Source organism: Plecotus auritus (genome assembly GCF_963455305.1).
Source record: "Plecotus auritus genome assembly, chromosome: 9".
NCBI lineage: Eukaryota > Metazoa > Chordata > Mammalia > Chiroptera > Vespertilionidae > Plecotus > Plecotus auritus.
The window spans coordinates 76923621-76935996 of NC_137783.1; the positions used below are offsets into that span (position 1 = coordinate 76923621).

Here is a 12376-nt window from a genome sequence, read left to right on the forward strand (position 1 = left end):
TTTGCTTTTAGTTCTGTTAATTTTTGCTTTTAATATTTTAGAGCTGTGTTTTAGATATACTCATATTTGTAAAGGTGATTTCTTCTTTTTCCGTTATTTCCTATATCATTATTAAATGTCCTTTATTTCTAGAAATGTCTCATGTTTTTGAATCTGATAATTAGAATGGTTACAATAATATTGGGGGGCTAATGTTTGCATAACTTTTTTCCATTTTTTTACTTTCAATTATTTGTTGGTCTTATTTATAAAGCGTGCCTCTCATCAGTGATATATAGCATTTAGCTTGCATTTTCATTTATCATGCAGTCTTAATATTTGTAATGTAATTTAACCAATTCTTGCAATAACTGGTATAGTTTTCTAATAAACCTGATTTTTGGATCAAATATTTTAATAATTTCTTAATGGTTACTCTACAACATGTAGCAATACACATCTTTGATTTATTATTTTAATACAAGTAAATACTTTGCCACTTCGCCAGAACTGCATTTTAACTCCACATACCCTCTGCCTGCCTTTTTATTTTTATTGTGATATGTTTTCATGTTCCACATGATGTTATAATTGTGTTTAAAATCTAATTTATATATATTTACCCTTTCTAGTGTTCTTAAATTCTCTCAGCATTTCTTCCATTTATCTCCTTATTTTTATCTGGATTAGCCTTCTTTTGTGGGGAGGATTTACTTTTATATTTCATTTAGTGAAGGCCCAGTAGAAACAAATTTCTTTTTCTTTCATTTTTGAAGTATTTTTATTTCTGTCTGTTACAGAATGCTGGGTTAACAGTTATTTTCTTTAGCACTTTAAAGTTTTTATTTTATTATCTTATGATGTCATTACTGTTAAGAAATAGCCTGCTGGTTTTATTGTTGCTCCCTTGTAAGTGATTTCATTTTTTTTTTGGATGCCCTAAAATGTTTCTTTTTCATTCAAGACGTTTATTTGTCTTTCATGGTTTGACTCTGATGCCATTAGGGTTTGTTTTCTTTGCATTTATTCTGCTTAGGTTTTCTTGAATTATTCCAGTTATTGTAAAGGTATTATTTTGGGCTTTTAAATTTGTATTTCTCTAATAATGATTACTAGTAAAGTTCATTATTATTTTGATTTTGTTTTTTCCTCTCTCACAATCTGCTTTTTGAATTATTTTCACATTAACTTAAAGTTTTTAAGTAAAATTTTAAAATTTATTCTGGTGTTCTCAAAAAATATTTTACAATGTTTTTCTTAACCTTTGAAAATAATCTGTGAAGATATGTTGTTGTTTTTTTACTTAAAAAATATCACTCCCTGGCCGATTTGATCAGTGGTTAGAAGAGCATTGGCCTGTGGACTGAAGTTTTGAAGGTTCAATTCGCCATCAAGAGTATATACCTTGGTTGTAGGTTCTCCAGCCTCAGCTGCTGGAGACAGCCAATCAGTGTGCTTTTCTCACATCAATGTTTCTCTCTCTCCCCACTCCCTTGTACTCTCTCTCTAGAAATGAATGGAAAAAATATCCTCAATGAGGATTAAAAAATAAATCAATTATTTGTTGTCAATTTAAAATCATAAGTTATGGATATAATTGTTGATTAATTTCTTTGTATCTGTTGTATAATGAATATCATTGTTTTTTATTTTAGAATGCACTTCTTTATAAGGCAGAACTTTTCTTAGTTTAACTTCTTGTCATGAATTACCTGTATATGGCAATCTGAATAAATCCTTTTTTTATGTGATTAACGATAACTTTGTAATTACTCATTTGTTGATAATCCTAGGTTTATACCAGTTTATTCTATCTCCAAGCATCACATACTCAATACTAGTATAATAAACACGTTTTAACTGATGAATTTTGAAACAGAGAATAATACATAATAGTTTTAAATTTTTTATAATCTGTAATCAATTTCAGGAAAATTTGAATATGAACCATATAGTTAACACTAAAATCATCTTGAATATAAGTAGATACTCTTGATGCTTCAATATCTTAGGGTCATCTTAATGAGTATTACTTACAGTTGCTTATGTAAGTGCCAGCTAATAAAGCATCCTGGTTAATAGTGTCTTGGATAGCCTAACTGTTGCTCTTTTGAACTCTTGAAAAGTCTGTAATACAAACTATTTAAAATTACAGGGAAATTTTATTTTTAATGTCATGTAGCAAAACACAGGATATTAAGGCCAACTAATTGTGTAATTTTTTATAAAATAGGACCACGTTATGTAGTACAAATAGGTGACAAAATTATTGACTACAATGAAGAATTCCGCCTTTTTTTATCAACGAGAAACCCAAATCCCTTTATTCCACCGGATGCAGCTTCCATTGTTACTGAGGTTAACTTTACTACTACAAGAAGTGGATTACGAGGACAGGTATGCATCTATCATAATTTACCTGGGAGATCTTTTGTAGTTTTGCATATTCATTAGACTTTTTCAATGGGAAGCTATTTTGTTAAACTGATTAGCATTTAATCTTTTGAAAATATACTTTCAAGTTAGCATAAATCATTTGGGTTTATTTCATATATCATTTGTGTTAGAATTGTGCACTTGCTGCTAAAGTCAAATTTCTGATTCTTTCACTATAACTTTAACTTTCAGTCTGTTTCCATCACATATGGTAAAATTCGAGAGATGGAAGAATCATAGAGATTATGATCAGCTACTTTATTTTTTTAATTGTAAAAGATGAAGTTTAAATGTGAAAATTTTATTTAATTGACATACTTAGCTAGTTGAGGGTCTTTGATTCCCACTCAACGTTTTTCCTTCATCAGAGCATACACACCTGTGAATTCACTTTATCTGTGTATGGTTTATTACTGCATGGATTTCAAAATAAAGTTTAATGTTCAGACATTTATATACTTTCTCACTTATTTTTTTCACTTTAAACATATACCTGTTGACTTTTGAATATCGTCCTATTTTTTATTTATCTACCAATCACAGATATTTCCTCTTTTGATTTATATGATAGCAGGTCTATTTGCTATAATTTTCACTTTATTGTAATTTTAAAATCTTCATTATAAAAAGTTTTTCTTACCATATTATGTGACTCACCACATGTATTTTTCTGAACATTATCTTTGGATTTACTTGATGATAATCTTATAAACAAAACAATGGGCAGATTATTCACAACTTGGCAGAATTAATTGACAAAATTGCTCCTTTTATCTAAAAGCTCTCCATAGTGCACAGCTGTCGTGGCTCATGGTTGAGCATCTACCTATGAACCAGGAGGTCACGGTTTGATTCCTGGTGGGGACATATGCCTGGGTTGTGGGCTTAGTCCCCAGTGTGAGGCTTGCAGGAGGGAGCCAATCAATGATTCTCTCTCATCATTGATGTTTCTATCTCTTTCTTCCTCTCACTTCTTCTCTGCAATCAATTAAAAAAATATCTTAAAAAGGTAAAAAAGTAAAAATAAAAGCTCTCCATAGTAATTGCTGAAAGTCACTATTTAGATATTTAACAAAAACTAAGAGACAGTGCTTATATAGCTTATTTTGATTATATGATTTATGACATACCAGTGTCATTCCCTAATTTGAATTTTCAAAATTAAGAATTTTACAGCATTAAAAAAAAGCAGCTTTATTAAGATTTAATTCACATGCTATAACAGTTCACCGATTTAAAGGGTACAATTCATTGATTTTTAGTGGAGTGCTTTTTCTTATGGTAACAACGTTTTGAAGAACAAACTTTTCCAAAGTCGTTGAGCTGTTTGTTTGTTTTTTCTCACTAACAATGTATGAGTGTTCCACTTTCTCCACATTCTAACCAACATTTGTTATTATTTGTTTTTTTAATTGTAGCCATACTAGGTAATTGGAGTGATATATCTCACTGTTATTTTGATGATACAGTGTTTTAAGTAAGACATCTCTTACTTCTTTATGTGAATACTTAACCATTAAAAATAGTAGCTTCCATTCTTCTTATATATGTAATCTAAGTTTAGAATTAAATATTCCACATGGATATGTTAAATAATGCATTTTCTTCTACCATACTATAATATTTAACATTTTATCCATCAGATTAACTATTTTTTGTCAGAAATAATTGTGAAGGTGTCTCATATATATACTAGAAAGAATCATGTGAGGTCTTGTAGGATTTGGTCAAACTCAAGGCCTGCTTGTGGGAAGTTTTTATTTTGTAATGTTTTCTTTAAACTATATCACTAGAATAACATTGATATTAAAATTTCTTTTAAGCTTTTGGCTCTAACTATTCAGCATGAAAAACCTGATTTAGAGGAACAGAAAACAAAACTATTACAACAGGAAGAAGATAAGAAAATACAGTTAGCCAAGCTTGAGGAATCTCTCTTAGAGGTAAAATTTAATTATTCAAAATATTTTTATATTACCTTTTTTCTTTAATAAACATAAGTAACTATTGTTTTTTTTTAAATTAATAGTACCTTCAGCATGTTTTTGGTTGTGTCAAAGACATATCAATATATATCTTAAAATCAAAATTCAAACAAAAAACTAGATATTTTGGAGTACAAGACTTTAAGAAATAATGTTTAGCAAAACAAGAAAAGAAAAAAAGAACCAACTCATGGACCTGGACAACAGTGTGGTGATTGTGGGGAGGAGAATAGGGGGTTTAGTGGAGGTGGAAGGGTATAGGGGGGATAAATGGTGGTGAAAAAATTTAAAAAAATAATGTTTAAGATAAGCAATTTTTAATAAACACTGTCTTTATATTGGATTATTTCACTAATTAATTATCTGTTCACACGCTCAGAATTTCAAGAAGCATTAAAAGGTAGCGTGAGATTATAATTTAACTTGTAACATTAAGTATTTTTTATTAGGTTAATAAATTAATGTATATGCAATGCTTTGATGATATAGCATAAAAAATTCCTATATCATTCTTATAGGCTATAAAAGGTTGAAATTGTTTTAAAATAACATAAGTTCTCATAAACATCATCAAGTTAATTTTAGTTAATATGAGCTTCCTTTAATTGATTACTTTAATATGTATGATAACATTAATGTTATTTTGTTAATTTTTCTACAGACACTTGCCACATCTCAAGGCAATATTTTGGAAAATAAGGATTTGATTGAATCTCTCAATCAGACAAAAGCAAGCAGTGCACTTATTCAAGAGTCACTTAAAGAATCGTACAAACTTCAAATTTTTCTTGATCAAGTAATTATTCCCTCTTATTGATCTTATAGTGTGTCTTTTTTTAAGCTTTTATTTAATATTAAAAATGTACAATAAGGACTTTAGGGTAATGGTGATTGCAAAAAAAGAAAGCTATTAATAAAACCAGAGCCTGGAGTCTGATTCTTAGTATTACAGAGAAGGTGATGAGATCTTGGCCTTGAGGATAAGACTGCTGGTCAGTATACCCTGGTTGGTTCTACTGGTGTCAGGTATACTGTTATCTGAAGTTCTAGAGTTTAAAATGAGCATATTAAACATGACTGTTAGAGCATCTTTGCACACCTGAAACGGAAGTTAAGGCAAGAGAAATATATTAGTTAAAAGAGTTATAAGCTTTCTACTAAAAACATTTTTTTACCTATGTAATCTGGACTATGTGATTATGATGGTCTGAACTGTTTTCTTACAAGTGGTTAAAATCTTTTTTTGATATTTCTTTTTGTAAAATTCCAACCTCCTTTCAGTATAATACATTTTTTCCTCTTCTGCATTCTAGTGACTGAGCTTTGCTTGTAGAAAATAAAACAACCAAACATTAATGTAATGTATTGCAGGCTGCTAACTGACCTTCTTTCATTTTTTTTCTTTCACTTAAAGAATGTTTTCAAATTTTTAGTTCAGTATTTTTAATCTATTGCTCAAATTTTATAATTATATATTATTACTTTTTTCATTTTGGCAAGAGCTCTATAGAAACTAGAATAAGAACAAACTTATAGCTCCATTCCAATCTTGTTTCCTCACCTTCTCTAAACTTGGCAGATGTCATGATTGTCATCCAATACGTAAAGGAATTTGAACTTTCTTTGCTTTCTTTTTCTTAACAGGCATTGCTGAGTCACACACATAATTTCGCCCATATTGTATTTATAATCCTGGGGCTTTGATGGAGAACCTTCTCAGAGTTCCATTCAGAATCTTGAGGCCATCCTATCTAATAAAAGAGTAATATGCAAATTAACCATCACTCCGCTACACCCACCAGCCACACCCACCAGCCAATCAGCGAATATGCAAATTAATCCAACCAAGATGGCTGCGGCCACAGAAAGAGCAGGAGGGAGGCTTGGGTTTCCCCGGCAATGGAGGAAGCCAAGCTTTCCACACACCCTGGCTGGCCCAGGCCTACACTCCAGGCTACAAAGTTTCAATTATAAAAGATAAATAAATCCCAACTAAAATGGTGGCAGCCACGGAGCTGGAGAGAGCAGGAGGCTAGGGTTGCCCCCGGCGATGGAGGAAGCCAAGCTTCTGCAGCCCTGGCTTGCTTGGCCTCCACTTAAGGCTACAAAGTTTCAATTATAGAAGATAAATAAATCCCAACACAAATGGCTGCCACCACGGAGTGAGCATAAGGCTTGGCTCCGCTCCAGGCTACAAAGTTTCAGTTGTAGAAGATAAATAAATCCCAGATACCAGGGCCTCCGCTTGGGTCGCCAGGGGGCGTGGCCGGCCTGCAAACCACCACAGGCCCCTCGCCCAGGCTGCCCCATGCCCCAAGGGAACCCCCACCCTGATCCGGGACACCCTTCAGGGCAAGCCAGCTGGCCCCCACCCATGCCCCAGGCCTCTATCCTATCTAATAAAAGAGTAATATGCAGATTGACCATCCAACACACAAGATGGCTGCCCCCATGTGGTCAAAGATCCTGCCCCCATGTGGACACAAGATGGCCACCACAAGATGGCCAGCAGGGGAGGGCAGTTGTGAGGGACCAGGCCTGCAAGGGAGGGCAGTTAGGGGTGATCACACCTGCAGGGGAGGGCAGTTAGGGGTGACCAGGCTGCCAGAGGAGGGAAGTTGGGGGTTACCGGGCCTGCAGGGAAGGGCAGTTGGGGGCACCAGGCCTGCAGGGGAGAGCAGTTAGGGGCAAACAGGCTGGCAGGGGAGTGGTTAGGGAGTGATCAGGCTGGCAGGCAGAAGTGGTTAGGAGCAATCAGGAAGGCAGGCAGGCGAGCAGTTGGGAGCCACCAGTCCTGGATTGTGAGAGGGATCCCAGATTGGAGAGGGTGCAGGCTGGGCTGAGGGACGCCCCCCCCCCCCCACCCATGCACAAATTTCGTGTACCGAGCCTCTAGTTTAATCATATGATTCTCTCATTTTTATAATCCTTAAACTTCAGTCAGAATCAAAGCAACAGTAGTTATTGACTCTTTCTATAGTTATGTTGAACAATGCTAGATGCTTTATTATCTTAATGTGGCCACCTGTTATAGTCTTCTTCACTCTAGTTCTACTCTAGTAATCTTGCTGGAACTAGTCCCACACACTAAATTCATAGTTCTTTTTTTTTGCTGAAGGGATAGCCTAGTAGTCTCTTGCCCTTTTACATTATCTAAACTGGTTCTCTTTTGAAATGTGAAATTGCATTTATTTTGTGATCACAATGGTTTACCATTCCATCTTATTCTCTTTTCCTAATACGAGTGCTCGTGGTCCTCATTAATATTTACCCATGAACCACTTCTCGCTTTGTAATATGTTGGATAGATACATACGTATTTAATATATATTTCCCTCAATTTCATAAAAATAAAAAACAGATCTTGCTAGTCCTTTTAGTTATAAAATTCTGTGATTTGTCATCTTCATTTATTGGATGTATGTAGAAATAGTAAGGCTGTGGCTGGATATATGCATAGTGGTCTGTAGGTGGCAGTAAAACACTATTACTCAGGTGTTTTGTGTTTTTGTTTTTTTCTCTCTCCCAAACAATGATCCACAGGAGCGGGATGCCTATCTTCCTCTGGCTGAGAGTGCCAGCAGGATGTACTTCATTATCTCTGACTTGTCCAAAATTAATAACATGTACCGTTTTAGTTTGGCTGCATTTCTTCGACTTTTCCAGAGAGCTCTGCAAAACAAACAGGTATGCTATTGGTTACCCTATAGCTGAGAGTGAATAAGACAGACCATTTTATTGGTGATTAATTTATAATTTTCTGAGAAAAATTGTTTGGAATTATATTTCAAAAGACTACATGTAACAATTTTAAACTATATTTAGAAGAAAGTACCTCCTTTTTATGTTCTTAATAAACTGTCCCAATGTAACAGTCTTCTGCTTTTATGTTAATATTAGTGACCCAGTGCATGGATACATGCACATTGAAAGGAAATTAATTAGAAGGTGGTCTGTGGGGTGGGACTGGGTGAATGGGCCAGACATGCCCTGGAGCCAACCTCCCGCAGTCCCTCTCTGGCCGGCTGCACCTGGGGCTGCGCCACAGCTCAAAGGGCATCTGCGGAGTGAGTGGGGTCCCTCTGGCAGGTGGGGTTCCTCGGCCTGGCCTGCGGGGATTGGGCCAAAACCGGCTCTGCGACATCCTCCAAGGGGTCCTGGAATGTTAAAGGGCACTCTGCGAAGGTGCTGTCATACAACACGTGGAATGCAAACCCAAGTGTGCAATAAACCAGATTTGGGGCCAGCAGTGCCCCAGCAACAACATAACCCATGGCCGAAGGTGGAATCGCATGGCCCAGCAACAACATAACCCATAGCTGAAGGTGGAATCGCGGGGCCCCATGAGGAATCAGGCTTCTTAATCTCTGGTTCCAGGGTGTGCCACCTGAAAACTGCTGCTGCCAAGTCACCGCAGCTTGGCAGCTCCTGCGTTGAGCGTCTGCCCCCTGGTGGTCAGTGTGCATCATACCTACCGACCAGTCGGACGGTCACTTAGACTTTTATATATATATAGATTAACATAATGATTTATGTTAATGACTTACGTTTGTAGTATAAAACAAAAATTAAAGACAAACATTAAAAAAACCAACACGACCCAGAGTGTGTCTCACTCAGGGTCACAGGAGAGGTCTGACTGAGTGACCCAGAGCAACCTGTGGCCACTCCACCCTGACCCCTGGAACAGTCCTCCTGGGGCTACCTGGAGCAACCCAGCATGTGCCTCATTCCAGATCACAGGAGAGTTTGGATTGTGTGACCCAGAGCAACTGGCCTCAGCTCCACACTGGGCCCTGGGAGGGGTGTCCTGTAGTAACCCAGCATGTGCCCCACTCTGGGACACCGAAGAACGCTGACTGTGCAACCCAGAGCAACCCGCTCCTGCTCCATCCCAGGTGCAGGGACTTGCTCCCAGGGCATCCTGGAGTAATGCAGTGTGTGACCTAATCCAGGCAACAGGAGAGCTCTGACTTTGTGACCCAGAGCAACCAGCCTCGGCTCCACCCCAAATCCTGGAACAGTCCTGCTGGGGCTACCCAGAGCAACCCAACACACACACCACTCTGGGCCACAAGATGGTGCTTCTAGGGCAACCCAGAGCAACTTGGTGTGCCCAGCTAGGGGCCACAGGACTATGCTGCAAGTGTGCTGCCAGAGGGACCTAAGGTCCCACCCTGCCATGGGTGGCGGACCTGCACGATGAATCTCATGCCAAAGGGCTCTAGATCCTCACAGGGAGTCACACACCAGAAGAACTGTGCATGCGCCCCCACCACCCCGAGCACCTGAAGTGAACAACTGAGGGACCAGATCTGTGGGAGATGGGGATACTCAGAGCAGAGACAATATATGCGTGATATTCAAGGCAGACCCAGCCTCTGGGCTAACGATTTCTGGACCATTGGACTGATAGGGATGGCCCTCAACTCTTAAACCCCAAGCAGGGTGCCCAGGGCCAGAAAGAGACAGCAAAAATGGGGAGATAAAGAAGGAAAGAAAAGGAGGAATTGCCAAGAAAAAAAAATAAAGTAAATGAAATGGAGGCAAGCAATATGTCAGAGAAAGAATTCAGAGTAATTGTTATAAAGATGCGCAACCATCTGGATGAGAAATTCACCAACATATGTAAGAATCAAGAGAAATGAAGAACGATGTAGCAACAATAAAAAACACAATGGAAGATTTCAACAGTAGACTAGAAGAAGTGCAGGACCAAATAAGCGAGTTAGAAGATAGGGTAGAAAAATCACCCAATCTGAACAGCAATTGGAAAAAAATTAAAAAGCAGGAAGAGAGCTTCAGGGAGCTTTGGGACGACATGAAACAAAGCAACATGCGTATAATGGGATTTCCAGAAGGTCAAAAGGAGGAGTAAGGAATAGAAAGTCTATTTGAAGAAATAATGCCAGAAAACTTCCCTGACTTAGGGAAGAAAAAAAAAAAATCACACAAGCACAGAGAGTCCTAAACAAGATGAACCAAAAAAGACCCACACCAAGACATGTTGTAATTACAATTGCAAATGTTAATGACAAAGAAAGAATCTTAAGGGCTGCAAGAGAGAGACAGAAAGTTACATACAAGGGATCTCCCATTAGATTACTAAATAATTTCTCAACAGAAACACATCAGGCCAGAGGGAATAAAATGAAGTCTACAAAGTGATGCAAAGCAAGGTACTGACTCCAAAAATACTCTGTCCAATAAAGCTATCAATCAAAATTGAAGGTGAAATCAGGATCTTCGTAGACAATAAAAAAAGGCTAAGGGATTTTATTACCACCAAGCCAGCAATGCAAGAAATGCTAAAAGGACTGTTGTAAAAAGAAAAAAGAAAAAAGGAAGAAGGAACACAGGAATAAAGAAGAAAAATGGCAACAAACAAGTACTATCAATAATAACCTTAAATGTAAATAGATTAAAAGCTCCAATCAAAATACATTGGGTGGCTGAATCGATAAGGAATCATGACCCATATACATGCTATCTATAAGAGACCCACAGAGGACTCACAGAAAATGAAAATGAAGGGGTGGAAAATTTTTTCAGGCAAATGGAAAAAAAAAATAGCTAGGGTAGCAATACTTATATTTGACAAAATAGACCTCAAAGTGAAGGCCATAAGAAGAAATAAGAAAGGCCACTTCATACTAAAGGGATTAATACAAGAGGATATAACTCTGGTAAATATATATACACCAAGTACAGGAGAACCCAAATACATAAGAAAACTTCTGGAAGATATCAAGGGTGAGATTGACAGCAATACAATTATAGTGGTGGAATCTCATACCCCATTGACACCACTGGATAAATCCTCTAGACCAGTGGTCGGCAAACTGCAGCTTGCAAGCCACATGCGGCTCTTTGACCCCTTGAGTGTGGCTCTTCCACAAAATACCATGGCATGGGCGAGTCTATTTTGAAGAAGTGGCATTAGAAGAAGTTCAAGTTTACAAAGTGTGGTTCTCAAAAGCAATTTCAATCGTTGTACTGTTGATATTTGGCTTTGTTGACTAATGAGTTTGCTGACCACTGCTCTAGACAATCAATAAACAAAGAAGAAGCAATCCTATACAACTCATTAGATCAGGCGGAAATAATTGACAACTTCAGAACATTTCACTCCAAAGCAATGGAAAACTCATTCTTCTTGAGTGCACATAAGACATTTACAAAGATAGACCACATATTAGAACACAGGCTAAGTCTCTTTAAATTCAAGAATATAGAAATAATATCAAGCGTCTTCTCAGATCACAATGGCAAAAAATTAGAAATTAACTACTATAAAAACAAACAAACAAAGCAAACACTTGGAGGCTAAATAGCATACTATTAAACAATGATTGGGTTGCCAAAGAGAGCAAAGAAGAAATAAAAGCATCCTGGAAACAAATGACAAAACACAACAATCCAAAATTTATGGGATACAGTGAAAGCAATTCTCAGAGGGAAGTTCATACCTCTACAGGCCTGTCTCGATAAACAAGAAAAACTGGGAATATATTATCTAACCCTATAAGTTAAGGAATTAGAAAGAGAGCAACAAAGAAAAGCCCAGAGTAAGTAGAAGGAAGGAAATAATAAAGATCAGAGCAGAAATAAGTGACATAGAGACCAAACAAATGAACAAACAAAAAATGCAAAAGATCAATAGAACCAAGGGTTGGTTCTTTGAAAGGATAAACAAGATTGATGAACCTTTAGCCAGGTTCACCAAGAAGAAAAGAGAGAGGATCCAAATAAACAAAATCAGAAATGAGAGTTGAAATAAAAACTAACCCCACAGAAATATGAAGGATTGTAATAAAAAGACTACAAACAACTCTACTCCAACAAACCAGACAACCTAGATGAAATGGACTTATTCCTAGAAAAATACAATCTTTCAAATCTCAATCAGGAAGAATCAGAAAATCTGAATAGGCTTATAACTATGGAGGAAATTAAAGCAATAAAAAACAAAAACA

At 36.8% G+C, this 12376-nt stretch overlaps 1 protein-coding gene across 2 annotated transcripts in view; it reads left to right on the forward strand.

Moving 5' to 3' along the window:
- DYNC2H1 (dynein cytoplasmic 2 heavy chain 1) overlaps positions 1 to 12376 on the forward strand; it is a 378097-nt gene that overhangs the window by 194471 nt on the left and 171250 nt on the right. For both annotated transcript variants that reach the window (XM_080641013.1, XM_080641014.1), the window contains 4 exons: positions 2213 to 2376; positions 4239 to 4358; positions 5062 to 5196; positions 7944 to 8087. In XM_080641013.1, the coding sequence (XP_080497139.1) occupies positions 2213 to 2376; positions 4239 to 4358; positions 5062 to 5196; positions 7944 to 8087 (563 nt within the window). The remainder of the gene's footprint in view (positions 1 to 2212; positions 2377 to 4238; positions 4359 to 5061; positions 5197 to 7943; positions 8088 to 12376) is intronic.